Source organism: Antedon bifida, chromosome 1 (genome assembly GCF_963402885.1).
Source record: "Antedon bifida chromosome 1, ecAntBifi1.1, whole genome shotgun sequence".
NCBI lineage: Eukaryota > Metazoa > Echinodermata > Crinoidea > Comatulida > Antedonidae > Antedon > Antedon bifida.
In genome coordinates, this window is record NC_136226.1 from 30,555,399 (window position 1) to 30,576,539 (window position 21,141).

A 21,141-nucleotide genomic window follows, 5' to 3' on the forward strand; every position below is an offset into this window, starting at 1 on the left:
TAAATTAGCTAATATGTACAATTAAAGATGTATTGTCCCCAAAAACAGGAAAAATTAAGATTAATAAAAAAATACTTTGAATAGACCATTTTGCAGTTTTAATCAAGTTTTTAACTTCTGTAGGAAAAAACAATGTTTTCACTTATAACTAGACAAAATAAACTGTTAAATTCAACCAAAAACCTACTGACTTCCAGTCAATTTGACTATTTGTTTTGCTATAAATTACACTTTTTTCATTCATTCATTTTTTTTCCCGATGCAATCTTTTGTCAAAGTGAATAACTATATGTACATTAAAATGGCATATTTAACAAAAACATTCAAAGGAATTATTTTTTCAGATTTTTTAAATATCTTAACATTGAATTATAATTCATTTTCTTTTTTATTGATTACAAAATTCACCTTCACGTCGATTTTAATTTCCCAACATGAAACATTTTGTCCTGAACCTAATTCTTGTCTACGATTCTTTCTATGTAAGGTATTACACTATATAACCTATTAGTACAATTCCAAAGTATTGCATACTAATATCTGTGAAAATTAGAGTTTTAAAGGTTGTTGTCGCACGATATTAATTGAGCTAGCTACTCGCGACTGACTTTCATTTACATGTAAATTACTTTCCACACTTTTTAAAAAACGTTAGATCAATATATATATTGTGTAATACTGGGGGAAAAGAATATTAAGAACTATATTTATAATATAATGAAAACAATGTTGTTGTTATAGTGTTGACACATTTGATGAGGTGATGCACTTTAATGAATTAATTAAGTAAAGTACATTTGTGGAGACATAGATGTTATTGAATGTTTTATGGCAAAAGGTTAATGCTGTTCATAATGTTTTCTGGTTCTTTTAAACTGGTTTTATGATTCTACCACCACTATCGACAAATAAGCATCTCAATGGTTTTATTAGCAATAACTTCTCTTGTGATGAAATATATAGCTTATTGACTGGTAACAAGCAGTTATTAAACCTTTGTTTGTTCTTGTATGGATCAGTGAGGCATTGTTCACTAAGACGTTGGTATCATTGTCATATTGCTAAGTGTTGAATAACAGAGTTTACTGATACTGTGATGTTTGTGATGTTCTTTTTGGATATTTTCGGCACATGATTATAGTTGCATAAGTCATAAGTCTTTCTGTCATCTTGGGTAAATGAATTTTGGAAGATGACGATACCGGTGCATGGGCGGTTACCAGAGGAAGAGGAGGAAGAGTATTTTAGTAATGATGATGTATGTATTCAACAATTTTAAAAATCTAACTACTTTTTATATTTTTGACAGACTAATATTATGTGCATATCCGCTGGATCCATCCCTTTTTAATTACAGTTTATAATCAGAATGTGTTCTTTGTTCTTTCTGGGATCCTGCTTTCTTCCTTTTCATCACAGATTTAGTGTTATTTGTATATGTTATTTCTTATTTATTTAATTATTGTTTCAATCTTGAAAGGAGGTAAATAAATGTTATTTGAATTTGAAAAAAACTAAAAAAATTCTTTCTATGGTCAGTTTGTTAATTTCATTCTCCAATTTCAAATTTAGTTGTTCTTTTTAGCTACACACATAAAATAAATAAAGCTACTAAATACTCCCACACTGTGAATTCCTCAATACACACAAATTGATTCACAAATAACTAAAGACATTGTTCGATATTTGTGAAAGGTTACTTGCTATTAATTAGGTATATTGATTATACAAAGAAATGTTTTCTGTGCTATTAGTACGGTCCTATAATATGACGTCTTATAAGCTATAAATATTATGTGTCGTTTAATGATAATCACTCTATATTAGGAACTACATACAAGTGAAAGCTGATACATTCTTAAGCTCTGTCTACACTATCAAACTTTATCTGACAAAAAAATGTGATGTGCCCATGGATATGATGGTGTCATATCACTACCATATTTGAGCATATCACTACCATATTTGAGCATATCACTACCATATTTGAGCATATCAATATCATATTTGAGCATATCAATACCATATTTGAGCATATCAATACCATATTTGAGCATATCAATACCATATTTGAGCATATCACTACCATATTTGAGCATATCACTACCATATTTGAGCATATCAATATCATATTTGAGCATATCAATACCATATTTGAGCATATCACTACCATATTTGAGCATATCATTACCATATTTGAGCATATCACTACCATATTTGAGCATATCCATACCATATTTGAGCATATCACTACCATATTTGAGCATATCACTACCATATTTAGGCACATCACACTTTTGTTACTCAGTATCATTATATTACATTATGCTTATTAAATGACTTGTAATTATACCTTCTATTAGACAGTATTTATTATGATATCTATAGTAACTAATTATTAATGACTTTATTAACCATATTTTAACCAAAACTGTTTAGCTTTAGTTATTAATGTATTTTCTTCTGCTGTAGGCCTATCATGGTCCTGTCTAATTTATTGGTCCAAGGCTGTATCTTCATTATCACTGTATAATTTAAATAACAAATGACAGTTATAATAATAGTGTAATTTCTCTATGTATTATGTCTCAAAACATAGAGTTGTAGTCAAAATTTCACATTGAGGTAATTTGTCAAACCCAAAGGCAGATCCAAATTGGGGCCTAGAATAAAAAGAAAGTAAATGTGTTATATCTTCATTAATGAATGTTGCAAGATTATTACAATGATGTATATTTTGAGAATCGCTTATCTCATTCGACTGAAAACGACCTATAAAACATATTTTTTTGCAATTTATTGTGGGTCCTCATGCATGACTATAATTTGAATGTTACAATATGTTCCTTTTAAATGCAGATATTTTATTGTCAAATTTTCTCAAAATAAATTCGGTTTAATACTGTAAAAATGTATATTCATTTTCTATTATAATTTTGTCGTGAAATTGTAAAAAATAAGACATAAATAAGTGAATTTAATTGATGAATCTGTAATGTATTCTCGCACTACTGTCCCAGGAGAGTTTAATTTTAATGGTTATTTTGCGAGTTTAAATTGGTATCTAGCATCAAATTACCCTTGACGGACTGTTACGGTAGTCTATTATATTGTTAACTGCATATGTACAGTTTGCGTACAATTTGGATAAAGCTAAAACCCCTGCTTACTTGATCATGCATGTTGCATCAACACTAACATTCTAACATATCTCTACTGACACGTGACAGATTCCAAACAAAAATTACTTTTCCATCAACAAATTCCAACAAGATTGCTATTAGGTTTACAGAGAGACTAACAATTTCATATAATCTTCTGTAATTCTACATATCTTTTGATTGTGTTGGGAAACGAAGGGCGTATTGATTGATTGATTTTTTTCAAAGTGATATGACATATGCGACAGAAGCTTTGGGAGTGTAAAGATGTCGTAGATCCCCACGGTATTGGAAACTTAAGAAGTTCATTGCGGAGACCCTTCATTAAGCAAATTAGTATTGCCACTGAATTTTAATGAGATTGATTGAACCGTATTCCTAGTTTATCAGTCATTAGCTATGCAAGGAGATACCGTGGAGTGACCAGATTTTATTATATTGGCACATTGTCGGCATCTTTTTTGACATAATTACGAGGAATTTATGCTACTGTGCGATTAGTTTAAGGAGTGAATTTCACCAAGAAACATTTGGATAAAATAATAAAATGCGATGTTAGTTGTTACACAAAAGAAAGCTGAGGAAGATGTTGAAAAACCAAGGAAACAGCAGGTAGTACCATACATATGTATTTCTAAAAACTTCTTAAACAAATTCTTCTTTAAAATGTGTATATGTGAGGGCGTGTGGCACAGTGTGTTGGACGTTACTGATCGTGAGATCGTGGTTCGAATCCAACTCTTGCCGCATTGCTTGTATCCTTAGGCAAGATACTTGCATACAAGTGATATTTATTGGTATTTTGTAATTGATTCTGATTTGATTTATTTTGTAATAGTTTCATATATCAAATTATATCTGTTGGAAATTTGGTTGGTTTATATTGGTCCATGGTCATGTGTGATTGTTAAAATTTGACAGTGAGTTTCTTGTTATTAAAATTTAGGCTATGCATTTGATTGGAGGAAAATGATGCAGAGATGGAGAGATGACGAGTGCATCTCTTTAGAAAAGAGATAAAAATATTATTGTTTTAGAATAATCTATAAAATTTGATGTTTTAATGAAGTCAGACATCAAATTATATCCTTCCCTTATTATTGTCTGTATCTGTGTATAGATTGTACAGGTGTCAATCTTATGGATGGATAAGCAGGTGGTAAATAACTTTACGCTTGATCGCTTCTTATCTTTGTGTATCTAATTCATTTATTTCATATGAATCTATTTCTGTTTGATTCTAGTTGTATTGAATTATGATCGTCAAAATAAGCAGACTGTTTTTATTTTGATGACAGGTCAATCTTTATTTAACCTTTATTGACCTCAAAGTAATTATACTTTGACTTAATTAGAAATAGTATTTGAATATACCTTGTGCTGGAAACATTTAATTGTGCACGGACACCTGTCCTAGTTAATTAGTTAAAGTCAACAAGGAACAATAGACTCACAGACAGTCATGCAACATCACAATTAAGTAGGCGTAATTATTAATTTATAAGTTCTTCATAAATATTGTGGTAACCTCTTGACTGGTGCGAATGATAGTGCAGAGAAGAATTGTTCTTTACTGTGTTGTGTTGGTAAAAATGTATTTATTATTTTAATTTTTTTTTCAGTATAAATAATACTAAAAACATCAACAGCTGAAAGCATTGTATTTATAAAAATATAAATAATATGGGCTGCACACAAAAAACGACAAATGTCAAATCACATTAATACAATATTATAGTAATAGAGAAAACACAACAATTATGAATACCTATTGCGCATAAAATCATTACCATTTACTAAAATATATCACTAGAAAAACTTTATTAAAACTGCAAATTGGTCTATTTAAAGTCTGATTTTATTAATCTTCATTACCTCCGTTAAGGAGGTTATGTTTTCACCCCTGTATGTTTGTGTGTGTGTGTGTGTTTGTGTGTGTGTTTGTGTGTCTGTGAACAGCCTGGAGGCCACAGTTTTTATCCGATTCTCACCAAATTTAGCAACAATGATCTATGCCCCAAAAGCTCGGACGAGTTCGAATTTGAAAAGGTCAAGTCATAGGTCAAGTTCACAACTAACACAAAACTATTTTACTGCCTAGAGACCACAGTTTTTATCTGATTCTCACCAAACTTAGCCACAATGATCAATGACACATCATATAAGTGTGGGTCAAAGATCAAGGTCCACAAAAAACTAAAAAAAAAAGAAATAAAAAAATAATAAACAAAAAAAAACCTCAGTGGGACTTGAACCAGTGATCTCAACTGTGAGAGGCTGGATACATAACCATTACACCACACTGTCATCCACAACTTTGTAGTTTGCAGTTAACATATTTACACTTAGAACTAATAAAAAAAAAATGTAAAAAAAAAATATTCAGGGGGCATTTTATGTAGGGAATTTTACAGTAGGCGGAGGTTTGTACTCTCGGAGTACCCTCTAGTTTCTCATGTTTTTACATACATTTTTAAATCAATGCATCTTTTTTTCACTCAGAAGTATTTTTCATACACAACAACAAAAAGGAAACTAGACTACAAAGGTGACTTTACGACGAATGGAAATTGTTTGATTGATTGTAAATGAAACCTAGAAATGCTAAATGATTATTCAAATGTTGATACATACTAAGTGGCTACGTTTAACATGCCATCATCAATTACCAGTACACATTCATCTTAATTTGAACATTCTCCTAATTACTTGGTTTCTATCAAATTCAATTGCTAATTTATTCAGAACGAGAACATTTTCTTACCAAATCAATAATGTAAACAAAATTGTTAGAATTTACGTTAAAAAATGATTATTATGATTAATTTATTCTTTTTTTGTTTAAAAAAAAATTGTTTGAATTTACTTGTTGAAAGCTTAATGCAAAAAATGATTTAATTTATTTTGTTTAAAACAAATTTGTTTGAATTTACTTCACTGAAAAGAAAACTTAATGCTGCAAAAAAATGATTAATTTATTCATTTTTTATTTATTCAAATTTCAAGTTAAGTTGGTAGTTTGTCAACCCAAAACAAATCAAATATAAAATCAAATATATTTTCAATGTATAGGTTTTAATCTGGAGAAAATCTCCTAGCTGAGACTATTATTATAATAATTTATTTATTTATTATATATTTATTATTTATTGATTTAATAATTTCATGTGAAATACAGTGCATACAATATTTATGTTGTCTCTATGGGTTTGTTAAGTATTAATGCTAATAAGTTCTTACATCATTGTATCATAACATAAACATGTCTTAAATAGTTGATAAAGGTTAAATATATAATTCAATTTTAACTTGACATCAAACATAGAATTATATTTTTATTTCATAACGCATGTTTTGCTTCACTGCTATTATAAATGTGGTTGCATATATTCTAAGCTCTGTCTACACTATCAAACTGTATGTGACAACAGAATGTGATGTGCCCATATATGGACATGATGATGTCATATCACTACCATATTTGGGCATATCACTACCATATTTTTTTTCAAACTAGTTTGATAGTGTAGACAGAGCTTAAGATTTCAATATTACAGACATTTTTACTCATATGTACCGTTTAAAGGATGAAATGTTTGGGGGAATAATTATGAATAAGGAGACATCGTGCGTTGCTGTTGGTTATTGAGTAGACTCAACAGAAATTTTAGAAAGAAATACAGACAATATATATTAGGAACAAATAAAATCTGATATGTATTTTCTGATGTACCTGTCTATTGGCTTTTAACAAGTGAAGAGTGGTGGGATAGAAAAACATACTTTTTTCAGATAGTTGGAGGTTTAATTGCTGTGTCAAGCTTTGCCTACACTATCAAACTATAGTTTGACAAAAAAGTGTGATGTGCACAAATATGGTAGTGATATGCCCAAACATGGTAGTGATATGACATCATCGTGTCCATATATGGGCACATCATATTTTTTTTGTCACATAAAGTTTGATAGTGTAGACAGAGGCTTGGATGGCCCTTAGTCTTTAGTTAGCACAGCATCCATTAAAATAATTTCTTATTTTGATAGCATTAACATATATTCCATAAGACTGTTTGTAAGAAGGCAGACTGTCTATTTACAGTGTTCACGCTCCATTTCTTTCCTCAGTTTGTTCATATTGATCTTTGCTTGGGGTAATTCATTTATATGCAAATGTTCTAATGACTTTGATATTTGTGTATTATAATAATAAAAAAAAAACGATTCTTTAATGTTATTTTGTGTTGGCTATGTTGAAAGTATGTTTTTGTTTTTTATATTATTTTTATCTAATAATCACTTGATAAACTGATTTTAAATGATAATTGATATTCGTTTTTGTATGTAACTCTGCACATGGAGTTGAAATATATTTCCTCCATGCTCTGCAATATAGGCCTTTGTTCAAATTTAATCTGTATTTCATTTTTACGATTGCAATATATAAATAAATTTCAATTCATGTTTAAAGTTTAATATGATTTATTAATTATTATTATTATGTAGTTTATTAATTAACCAATTTATTCATTATATGTTTTATATTAGTATAGTATTATTGATATTAGTAAATTATTACATTATAACCTGAAATTAGTAAGTTGATTTCTCAATGGTAAAAATATAAATTTATTATTATTTATTTAATGGATAAATAATAATTATTGGGTTTTTTTTGGTGTATTTGTTTACTTCTTTGTTTATATGTAATTATTTATAAATACCTTTTTATTTTTCATACAAATTACACATTTATAAATCTAGATTGGCATGAACATGTAAAAATAAATATACTAAAATAGCACGTTTCAGATGAAAGCGCAATCGCTTTGACGCTGACATAAGACGCATTCTTTCTTAATGTCTATTTTGACCCCTTCTAAAGGTTCTCAATGCCAAGTCGTCGTAAAAAAATATTATAATATTTTTAATGCATATTATTGTGTTGGTTTTCTAGATCGGTTTGTTGTAGGGAACCAGAGTAATTAAGATGTATCTATAGAGGGCGTCTGCAATTTGTTTGTATTTTAATTTTCCAAGAATAGGATGCATGAGGGCAGTGTAATAGATGTTGAAGTCTGGCTAATTCATTTATAAAGTAAACTAGGATACTGAAGCATTCATAGAGGGCTCACTCAAACCAATAACTTTAGTTTAAGAAGATGTAAAAAGAAAAATGCTATAAGTAGCAAAACACAATCCACACACTGAATTATATACTATAATCTTCATTTTAAATTATAAAGTAAATTATTAGTAATTATATTAGATTTATAACAGATATGTGTATTATAGTAGGATTGGTTTTTCTATATAAAAAAATCTGATTTGAAAATCATCATAAAAATACATACAAAGTGATAACATAGATTACTGACATTACAAATAAATAAATTTATAAAAGATTTTCCAGGATAGCACAAAACATTTTTTAGCTTATTTCCATTGCAATCCTGATGATATTAAGTGTTATGATTGATTTTGTCTAGTGATAAATAATATTTTAATATTTAATAATTTTTTTTTTAATAATATAATATTTTATAAGATGTAACATAAAATTAAAAATGTTTTAAAAAGATAATATGTATAGTACTGTATGTGTAAACCAAGTATTGCATTCCAAAGGAGAAAAATAAATAAAATTAATATATTTTATTTTTATTATATGATGTAAACATAACAGTACGTTATTGTCTGATTGAAGAGTATTATGCAAGGCTGCCCTCTACATTCTATGACAATTCTCTTCTCAGTTTCCCAGCTTATCCTATAATCAAGAATTTACAATGCAAAGTGTGGTGCCGCACAAGGAACAATACATTACAGACTCTTCTATAATCAGCTAATTAACTTGTATTTAACCAGTGACAATAGCTTCTTTCAGTGATTATAGACCTAAAGGACTTCTTGTTTTTTAACATTATTTGCCGACACAGGAATATTAACTGTAAACTTGTTTTACTTAAAATCAACCAAAGATGCATCTATGAAATATCGGTTTATAAATACGACATCAAAAAGTTTGTTTAGATATTTAGAAAAGTTATTTAGACAGAATGAGGACTTACGCGACAATCGAGGGAAGTGGTATTAATAAAGATAGCCAGTCTATGGGACTGCTAGGCTGGTTCCAGGTAGGAAAGAATATAATGTTATTAAAGGGCCCGTTTACGAACAGCAAGTATCCGGATAACTTGTCATCTTTTGGGGTCATTAATCATGCCATAATGACCCTTAATGGCTTTTTTGAGTACTACCACCTGGGTTATCCGGACCAACATCAGCCCGGCAAATTTGGAGGGTTGGCTTGTCCTCAGGGGAGTTGAAGGCGACCTTGCTAGATTAAACAATGTATTTTATGAGATAATCATGCAAATCAGGCTGAAAATAAGGCCATGAGTAGCCGGATAACTAGAAGTCTGTAAACGGTAGGGAGAATGTTGATTTAGCCTTGTCAGGAAAGACCTCTGGCATATCCAGATACTTTAAATGTTCATAAACACAACCAAAGGGCCCGTTTACGAACAGCAAGTATCCGGATAACTTGTCATCTTTTGGGGTCATTAATCATGCCATAATGACCCTTAATGGCTTTTTTGAGTACTACCACCTGGGTTATCCGGACCAACATCAGCCCGGCAAATTTGGAGGGTTGGCTTGTCCTCAGGGGAGTTGAAGGCGACCTTGCTGGATTAAACAATGTATTTTATGAGATAATCATGCAAATCAGGCTGAAAATAAGGCCATGAGTAGCCGGATAACTAGAAGTCTGTAAACGGTAGGGAGAATGTTGATTTAGCCTTGTCAGGAAAGACCTCTGGCATATCCAGATACTTTAAATGTTCATAAACACAACCAAATATAGCCAGTCTATGGGACTGTTAGGCTGGTTCCAGGTAGGACACAACACTAACTTTGTTTAGGGATTTTATTTGCGGTACATAACTGGTAGTTTATTATTATTTGCAGTCCTTGTTGAAATGAATTTTGCATTGTAGCTAAAAATGCATAGGCTATGATATCTAGTTAAATGACTATAACACATCACAATTGATTGACATTACCATTGTTTTAAGAATGCCAGGATATGATTATATTTGGCCCTATTCTCCTGCCAATAATAGGCATTATAATGTAAAATGTAAGATTGCATGGTATTGATATTACCTCTATGATATTTAATCTTCAGCCCATGGGGGTTAGAGTATATTTATATACCTGCACAAATTATACTTGATAATTTCCATAACATATTGCGATGAGTATGATATAATGATGTTATTTCTTGGGTAAGTCAGTTCTGCTCTGATTCCAGATGCTTAAAAGTCTACTATCATTATAGATATTGTCTCGTTAGCCCATTGATTGTTTAGTGCAACAGTGCAAATTAATTAATTAAAAATTATTTTGCACAGAAATCTCTATACATTTTGAGTTGTGATTATATTCTAAAGCTCTGTCTACACTATCAAACTAGTTTGACAAAAAATGTGTGATGTGCCCAAATATGGTAGTGCTATGCTTAAATATGGTAGTGATGTGACATCATCATGTCCATATATGGGCACATTTTTTTGTCACATAAAGTTTGATAGTGTAGACAGAGCGTTATACTCTTATATTATATAAGAGGGTGTGTACTACAATGAGGGCTATACTGAGTCAGTATAGTAATTGGAAAATCTAATATATTTATAATGATTATAATTGAATATTGAAATATGATTTTAGAGGATTTGTGAGCCAGTTGACTTAGATTTATTTCGGTTTTTGGTGAACAGGTCATTTAGATTTGTTAACAATTTGGTATAATTTATATAAAAATAAAAATCAGAAAGTCTTAGTTAATACACTGCAGTTTAAAAAAAAATGCTTTAACATTGTTTAAAACAATAAAAAAGCATTATGATGCATAAATATAACCTATGTATATTGTGCTGGTCGTCTTCTGGGAAAAAATAAACATCTCAATGTCCCTGCTTGTCCCCTGAATGTATAAATGAATGTAACTTATTCTTAAGCTCTGTCTACACTATCAAACTTTATGTGACAGCAAAATGTGATGTGCCCATATATGGACATGATGATGTCATATCACTACCAGATTTGGGCACATCACACTTTTTTTGTCAAACTAGTTTGATAGTGTAGTCATAGCTTTAGGTCATAGATCAAAGCAAATCAAAAGCTGCCTAATATTAGGAGAGTGTTGTAATGAATGTTATACATTTGATGATGACACTGTAGATGTTAAAAAAGGATGATACAAAACGTTATCATCAATTTAAGTTGCCTATGTTTGACTTGAGGCAACTCTCTTTGATAATTAATCTATAGATTACGTATTATAATCTTTCAACCTGAAATATAGTTTCGTAAAAATGCTATTGTGAATGTACGAATTGAAGCTAGCTTACTAAAACCCAAGAGAAATCAAGATCGTATCCAAAATTAATTGCATTGAAATCCACAATTAGTCATTGTTATTACCAAACGATTGCAAATATATTACATTTTTGTAGTGTTCCTTTAACCCATTTGTTAAGTATACAGTTTCCATATGGTTGCCAGGAATGACATTCAGTTATGATGAGAGGGACTATGCCAAGTTTATTTACTGCAGTTACTATAAATTGTTTAATCTTGCATTTATTTAAGTATTTTTGAGGTAATAATCATACACATTTTATATTGCAGTGAATGCCTGTTAAACATCTACATTGATAACAAATCGAAATCATCATTATTGCAGTAAAATATGTAGATACTACAGTAACTGCTGTGGAATCATTTTGTTGACATGATCTATATATTATCTATTTGTATAAAAGGAATTTTCCAAGCAGTAAACACATTAATTAATTATTCTATTTTACTTATCCTTAGCTTAAAATTAATAATAATAATTGTCTGTTGTAAAGCACCTAACTAAAATGGCTTGAAATAGGTAGAAATGACGTCATTTCATATGCTATGCGAAATATTAGGTTATTATAAAATATAAGCTAAGATTTCATGAAAAAATATAGAGTTTCAAGTATATTTTATCTTTGGTCATTTATCATTTTTTTAAATATATGTATATTAGGAGCTGTAGTTGCATTTGAGTTTATAGCATTTAAACTGTTCCATAGCTTTGCGCCAGAATACGAGAAACTTTTCTTTTTATACTCAGTGTTTGCCTTATGTAAACTTAGAATATCTTTTGATCTAGTATTATATGTTTGTTTGCGTTCATAGAATCTGTTTCTTAAGTAGGATGGTGTCAAGTTATTCATTATTTTATACATTGTGACTGCTTCGTTGTAATATTGTTTTTCTTCTAAATTAGGCCAATAATCATACACATTTTATATTGCAGTGAATGCCTGTTAAACATCTACATTGATAACAAATCGAAATCATCATTATTGCAGTAAAATATGTAGATACTACAGTAACTGCTGTGGAATCATTTTGTTGACATGATCTATATATTATCTATTTGTATAAAAGGAATTTTCCAAGCAGTAAACACATTAATTAATTATTCTATTTTACTTATCCTTAGCTTAAAATTAATAATAATAATTGTCTGTTGTAAAGCACCTAACTAAAATGGCTTGAAATAGGTAGAAATGACGTCATTTCATATGCTATGCGAAATATTAGGTTATTATAAAATATAAGCTACGTTTATAACGAGAAAAAGTAAGTTTAATAATCGCAATTGTTAGAACCTTGCTAGTTTGGCCACGGTCAGAAATCTTTAAAAATGAAAAGTCAATATAATTTTTCAAATAGATACAGTATCATTCACCCCAGAGCTACTCTTTAAATATCATTAGATATCAAAACTATAGGTACAAGTTAGATTTACACTTTGCTAATTAATTACACATCTTGATTGGTTGATGACATTTATGGATTACAAGGTATTGACGTCAGATCGTTGTTTTTTCGTCGTCCTATTTCATATTAATCATTGTTTTCAACAGTAATTGTTTACGATATGTTGGTTATTACTTGTTCTTTTATATTTTTCGTAATTTCTTGAAATTTTATTTACTTATTTATTCTTTCTTTTGGATTACATTTTCAGTAAAATAGTACTGCTTTTCAAAATGTTCCAGTTACAAACATACACAAATACAAAAAAATAAAGTATACATAGGCCAAATTTGAAAGGTATATATGATGATATCAGATCACACTTCCATATTTGGGCACATCACATTTTTTTCGTCAAACTAGTGTAGTGATAGTGTAGACAGAGCTTTAGTTGAATATTTGTAGGCTCAAACATTTTAGAACAATTATCAATGTTTCTACTATCAAAAATTAATATAGGCCTCCCTAGTTTCAAATGTCATAGAAATGGTATACAAGTCAAACAATTATGTAAATAGAAACAAGTCATGTTTTACTTTTTCTAATTGTTTTTTTTTTAAATGTGCCTATCGCACAATTTATGAAATTCAACATTAAAAATTACTACTAATAATATTATTAGAATGTGACCCATATTCCTGCGTGGAATGAAAATGTCGCAGAATACCATAATGTGGCCAGAGAAGCATTCCTTCTATGGGTTAATAATGGTAAGCCTAAATCTGGGTCATTATTTGAGGCGATGCGTGTGACAAGATCACAATTTAAAGTGTAAATCAGAAGAACAGCAGCATAGGGCTGATTCTATGGCTCAGTCTTTATCAAAAAATGATTATGCTGATTTCTGGAAAAAGGTTTATAAGTCTAAATCATGTACTCCTGTTCTTACAGAATCTTTGGATAATGTTAATGGTGAAAATGATATATGTAACCACTGGGCCGCTCATTTTGAGGAGCTGTTTAATTGTGTTCATAATGATAGTAATAAGGATTATGTTCAGAGTATACTTGTTAATTGTAATGATGATTGCGGTTGTGAGGTAAATGTCCAACAGGTAGCGGGCATTATTAAAGATTTATCTAGTGGTAAATCCCCGGGAAATGGTATGTTGAGCTCCGAACACTTAAAGTATGCTAGCAATAGACTAACAGTTATGCTGTCCTTATGTTTTAATTTAATGATTCGTCATGGTCATGTGTCTGCTGAGTTATGTAAAGTTGTAATTGTCCCGATTTTAAAATCTAAATCAGGTGATATTACGAGTAAAAGCAATTATAGGCCTATAGCTTTAGCTAGTGTGGTTTCTAAGGTACTAGAATCTGTATTGATTCAATTGTCCGGAGATAGCCTTAAGTCATCTGACCATCAGTTTGCGTTTAAATCGAGTCACTCCACAGATACATGTATATTTGTCTTAAAACAAGTTGTTGAATTTTATACTTGGCAAAATAGCCCTGTATATGCTTGCTTTCTCGATGCCTCTAAGGACTCTTTTTAAGAAATTGTTAAACAGAAAGATGCCAACCGCAATTGTAAAATTGTTATCGTGTTGGTACTCACAGCAACAGTTTTGTATTAAATGGGGAAGATCCATCTCCCGATGGTTCTATGTAAGAAACGGAGTGCGACAGGGTGGAATCATGTCTCCGTTACTGTATAATGTTTACATTGATGATTTGAATGTAGCACTTAGTAGATGTGGTTACGGGTGTAGAACCTCAAATACTGTCCTAAATAATTTAAGTTATGCTGATGACATGACTATTATGGCTCCATCTTTTTATGGGTTAAAAAATATGGTTAAAATATGTGAGCAGTATGATTTAGAACATGATGTTATTTATAACGCAAACAAATCTGTCTGTATGGTTTTTTCTCCAAAGAAGAAACATGGTGAAGTGGTATCAAATATTATGCTAAATAATGATATGTTATCTTACGTCAATGAAGTGACTTACCTATAGGTCATATTTTACGTAATAATTTAGATGATTCTAATGACATTAATTGCCAGAGTAGATGTAATGTGAAGGTTAAATGTAATCTGTTCAGGTCGTTTTGTACTAATCTGTACTGTTGTATGTTATGGTCTAACCACACTGTTAAGATTATTAAATCTTTGGAGGTGTGCTACAACAATTCATTGAGAATGTTGCTAGGTTTACCTAAGCACTGTAGTGCTAGTAATATGTTTGCCACGAGGAGAATTCTCTCTTTCTACGAGCATGTACGTAAGTGCGTCTATGGTTTTAGATTAAGAATTGTGAATAGTGAAAACGATCTGGTTAGGTGTACCACGAACCATTTGTTACGAGATTCAAAGCTCTACACTAAGTGGGAAAAACTCCTATTTTAGTTTGATCTTCCGGTTTTGTATTATTTGTTGTATATATAGTATATATGGAATATTTATTCTGAAATAAAGTGATCAAATCAAATCAAATCAAATTATGCTATATTTAACTTTTAGTAGCATATGTACTGAAACTAAGAAATAACAGCTTTTTGTTACATATTTATGTAAATATAGATTTCATACTTTTACTGCTTAATTATCGATTTATTAAAATCAAATTTTACCTGAAAGCTTCAAGAAAATAATGGCATTACATACGTTGATGTCGTAAAATATATTTTCATAATTTCCATTTGTTAATGTACTTTAAAAATCAGATAACTAACGAGTTTAAAGAGGAATAAAATCATTTTTTTACTTTTATATTTATAGTTTAATGGTCATATGACGTAAAATATAAAAAATTATACGACATTATTTTTACATGTAATGCAGACATTTCATGATTTGAGTGACTTTAAAAGAGGAGTTTAAAGAGGAAAAAAAATCATTTTTGGACTTGGATATAAATAATTTAATGGTCATATGACATTATTTTCACATGTAATGCAGACATTTCGTGATTTGAGTGACTTTAAAACGAGGAAGAATGTCTCGTTTTTGAGTCATTACAAAATCCATAACCGCATCACATTACAGTTTGAATATTGAAGGCTTTATTAACTGTCTGCTGAAGCCTGTAGCATTCTGAATATGAAGGTATATCATAACATAGCGATCATTTACACTCATATCTATGTTATGATCATCATTAGTCAAAGTGTTATTAATACTAAAAAGCAAGATATTACGCTCGTTTGTAGGTGTAGATGGCACTGCAGGTTAATGAAAATGTTAAAAAATTATTCTAAAGATATAATTGTCTCCTTGAAAAATTAATTTTTGTAACAATTTTTTTTAATATGGCATTTTAATGTCGCATAATAGTTTATTGATTTTGACCAAAAACTAGATCGGAAAAAAAATTTATTTACCTAAAAAAATGTAATTTAAAGCAAAAAGTACTTAAATTGTCTGTCAGACAATGAGTTTTTGGTTAAAATAAACAGTTTATTTTGTCTTTTTATAAGTGAAATCATTATTTTGTTCAGTTTTTTTTTCTATAGAAGTGAATAACTTTATTAAAACTGCAAAATGGCCTATTAAAAGTTGGATTTTATTATTTTTCATTTTTCGTGTTTTTGGGGGACAATGCATCTTTAAAGAACTTGGTTTTAATGATAATGACAATAGTAATAGTTTGATAAAAACTAAATGCAACCAAATAAAATTGTTATAAAATCATAGTTTTGTGGTGATGCCACATTATTTATGAAACTTTTGACTTCTAAACAAAAATTGTATTCATGATTGATCCAGTGATGTCAAAGAAACTTCGTGTGTCGTAAACAAGCATCTTATGTGTAATTGACGTGTAGATTGTTTTTGAAAATATTATATTTTACGAATAGCATCTTACTAACAAGATTCATCCCCATTGACAGACAACAGAATATGAAATTGTGATGTTATTGTTAGTATATTAATTATTGTTATTCTAAAATGGTGCATTAAAAAAATAACGCTTTGGATACAGATATTAGAAAACAATAATTACTTACTAAAATTAGAAATGTGTCCAGTTTTTATAATTAAAGTTTATAATGTACTGGATTGAACAACTTGATGGTTAATATAAACATCTTTACATTATACTCCTGACAAACTGAAATCTAATAATTAGACTACTCATTTGTTTACACTGTTTCCATGGTACACCTATTACTGATAACCGATGAACAACTCTACGTCAAAAATAAATATTTTATTGTGGATTAAAAAGCAGGACGTTACGATTTTACGAGACACAAAGGCAAAGTTGGTCGTAAACTAAACCAGTTAAGTACGATAGTTGGAAATTTCAAACAAGAAAATGGCGAAGTAGCACAAGTTTGTTTTTTTTTTCTGATGGAAATTGAAACTGATTCTTTTGTGCAGCTAGTATTAGCGTAAAGTTTTACCTGATAGCTTCAAGAAAATAATGGTATTATGTATGTTGATGTCATAAAATATATATATAATATATTTGTTAATGTACTTTAAAAATCAAATAACTAACAAGAAATGATTTTGGTTTTTTTTTCTGATGGAATTTGAAGCTGATTCTTTTGTGCAGCCAGTATTAGCGTATAAAGTTGTTTAAACTTAAGAAAATTTCAGATAAATTTTTGATAAATTGCAGATGTTAGTCAAGAATTGCCTCATCGGTATAAAATATATTTATATGTAATGATTCTACGGAGTTGTGTGATCCTACTGACCAGGCACCCTTTATTACGTTGTCTTCTAATCCGTCTTATTGTCACATTTGGTATTATTTTCTGGCAGTGAATACATCACAAGTTGTAGGTTGTTCATTAACACTTGTTTTTATGTTTGATATTTGTAGTTTGACAGGAATTATTAGGCTCTGAACAGAATAGAATAATGATTGCGATGATGTTACAGAATGATCAAGTGTACAGTACATCAACATAGACCTATAATACTCTTTTTATTCTGCAAAAACTTGACAACAATTTTCATTACAAATCGAACTTTGCATTTACAAAACAACATCAGTGATAGTAAAAATTGTAGCAACTTATTTAATTTAAAGGACGTGTATTTTTTTTTAAACTGTTTTCGAAAAACAACAATCGAATGTTGTACAAGCCACAAGTTAACATCTTTGACTCAATATTGATTCTATTGCCATGGTATGTTCATTTTGTTTTTACAATAAATATTATTCTGTGTTTTGATGGAGTAGATTTATGGCACAAACATAATAAAATAAAACAAACTGCTTTGAATAAAATTGTTATAGTAAATAAAGTGAAATCATTTTCCTATGAAGCTGTATTATTATTATAACTTTGCCATAAACATAGTAGAAATGACAGAGGTTGTACTTATTTTTGCATATGTTTTAGCTGCAACATAAACTTGAGATTCACATTGATTTATGTGGGTAATAATGATACTGTGTCAAAGAATAACAATTATGTGTTTATTTATTGTTAGTCATGGGGGATGCTGGTTGTGTACTTTGGTTGTTTTGTCTGTATAAACAGACCCTGTAATTTTGATTCACAATTGTCATTGAAATCTTTAGGAAACAATATTTTGCAGGGTGTCGTGTCTCAAGTTTCTTAATTAAGTTTTATCTAAATATTTCACATGTTTAGAAATTTATCTTAAATATTTATCATATCAAATAATCTTCTGTCAAGTTCGACATCTTATAACTTATTATCAAGAATAGTATTAATATTTGTTATGAACTATATCACACAACCCAATTACATGTACTGTCACTGATTCAAAGAGGCAGAAACGGTTAAGCTCTGTCTACACTATCAAAATTGTTTGACAAAGTGTGATGTGCCTAAATATGGTAGTGATATGTCCAAATATGGTAGTGATATGCCAGTACCATGTCCATATATAGGCACATCACATTTTTTTTCACATAAAGTTTGATAGTGTAGACAGAGCTTAAGACGTCTCAAATGGGTGTGTATTAAACATTTGATCTTCATTCAAATTAATCTAGATGTTTTTTTGTTACTGTTTAGCTTAAATAGTTTTTCAAATTAATTCTTCTTGTTTTGGAAAGGTTTGAACATATTAAAAGGTGTTAATATTTACAATTTTGTAAAACTTTAAATTAATTAATAAATTTGTTTTATCATTACTTACTCATCAGATAATAGAAAGCGTGTCACATAATAACTTTGTTACCTTAATGCCAAACATCCAAATAATTATATTGGTTTAATGATTTAAAGTTTCAGGATAAATATTTTGGTACTAAAGCTCTGTCTACACTATCAAACGTTATGTGACAAAATAAAATGTGGTGTGCCCATATATGGGCATGATGTTTTATCACTACCATATTTGAGCACATTACACTGTTTTTTGTCAAACTAGTTTGATCGTGTAGAGCTTTATTCGTAAAATCGATGTTCAACGTTGTGAAAGGTAAAAAATCAAGTAAACAGTGAAGATAGAAAGACGTGGGATATATCCGGTGTTATCAACCGCTACTCCATCTCGTTTCAATTTCCTTGACTTATTCACTTTTTATCTGTGTTTTTCAGGAGCTTGTTGGCGGAAACCAGGAGCAGCGAAACTGGAAAGGAATCATCATCTCCCTTCTTGTCATCATTCTTATTTGTACGATAATTATCGTATGCATCCTTATCGTTACACCAGGTCAGTAAAATACCCTGGATTAAATACCCTAGATTATATACCCTAGATTAAAAAGTGAGACATAATACACTAGGCCCTATATTGTAGTAATTTTATTAAAATTTAAAAAAAAAAATTATTTTCCGAGAAGACAAAAATAATATCAACGAAAATTATAAATTAAAGTATTGTTACCATTACCGTTAATAAATAGATGTTATCTTTCATTATTCATGTTGTTTTCTCTTTTTGCGTGTGATTTTTTTATCCACCTGTGATCAGTACTATGATACTGAAGATGTATTCACAATAAAGACAGACATAAGTAAAATAAAAATAAAGCTAGTATACTATTTCAGTAATAATTTATTTAGTAATTTATTTCATAGTAAAAATAACGCAAAAGTGATATTTTTTTTCCTCTTTTTACTTAATTTTGAAAGTGAATTACAGGTAAATAGTCATAATTATACATTATTGAGAAATTTAATACTTTAATTATAGATTTGATGTCTTTAATTTCCCAAAAGCATTTGAAAGTTTGAATATATTGCTAGCTAACCTGAGGTTGGGTGAACATAAGATGAATTTAATAGTAATGGATATCTTTAATGTTGTCGATACAACATTAGATAATTAAAAAACCATGACAAACATGTTGTATACCCTCAGTGTGATCATCAAGAGAATAATGATAATAATGTGATGATAAAGTTCTCACTTTTATCCTCTGGTTTTGACATAAATGACAAAAATTTGGCAGTTCGATAATTTCATCTGGTTCCCTATATATTAAAGATGTATTTGTCCCCAAAAACACGAAAAATGAAGATTAATAACATCAGTCTTTGAAAAGGTTATTTTGTATTTTTAACAAAGTTAATCAAGAGAATACTGATAATAATGTGATGATCAAGTTTTCTCTTTTATCCTTCTTCTGGTTTTGACCAAAATGACACAAAAAAAGTATATTTATAATGTGATGTTAAAGTTTTCTCTTGTATCCTTTTATAAGTTTTCTGATTTTGACCAAAATGACAACAAAAAAAAATGCCAAAACTAAATTTAGCAGTTAATAAATTCATCTGATTCCCAATATATTAAGAGTTGAATTTTAATTTTTTGTTGTAGAACCAAAATAACATTTATGTACATCATTAATAAATGTATTTGAAGTATATAATTATTATATAATATTAATAATTATATTAATAATTTAAGATTAACCAGATTGGCTTGAGTTATAAACAACTGTTTTCATAAACCTTTAACATATTTAATAACAAAATTATTATCATCAATGATGTTTGATGGATATAAAATTGGCAGTTCAATATAATTCATCCGGTTCCCAATGTATTAAAGATGTATTGTCCCCTAAAAACATGAAAAATGAAGATTAATAAAATCATTCTTTGTATTTTTAACAAAGTTAATCACTTTGGTAGAAAAAAGACCATGAAAAATAATTTTTTCAGTTATAAAATGACAAAATAAACGGTCAAATTCAACCAAAAACCCATGACTGGCAA

At 29.4% G+C, this 21,141-nt stretch overlaps 1 protein-coding gene across 13 annotated transcripts in view; it reads left to right on the forward strand.

Moving 5' to 3' along the window:
* Positions 1-21,141, forward strand: part of LOC144849546 (prolyl endopeptidase FAP-like) — a 117,903-nt gene that overhangs the window by 72,381 nt on the left and 24,381 nt on the right. For 9 of the 13 annotated variants that reach the window (XM_078706569.1, XM_078706490.1, XM_078706497.1 and 6 more), the window contains one exon: positions 19,516-19,630. In XM_078706569.1, the coding sequence (XP_078562695.1) occupies positions 19,516-19,630 (115 nt within the window). Of the gene's footprint in view, positions 1-1,156; positions 1,259-3,670; positions 3,774-9,096; positions 9,296-19,515; positions 19,631-21,141 lie in introns of those variants that run through there. The other 4 variants (XM_078706521.1, XM_078706537.1, XM_078706545.1 and 1 more) reach the window with 3 other exon arrangements.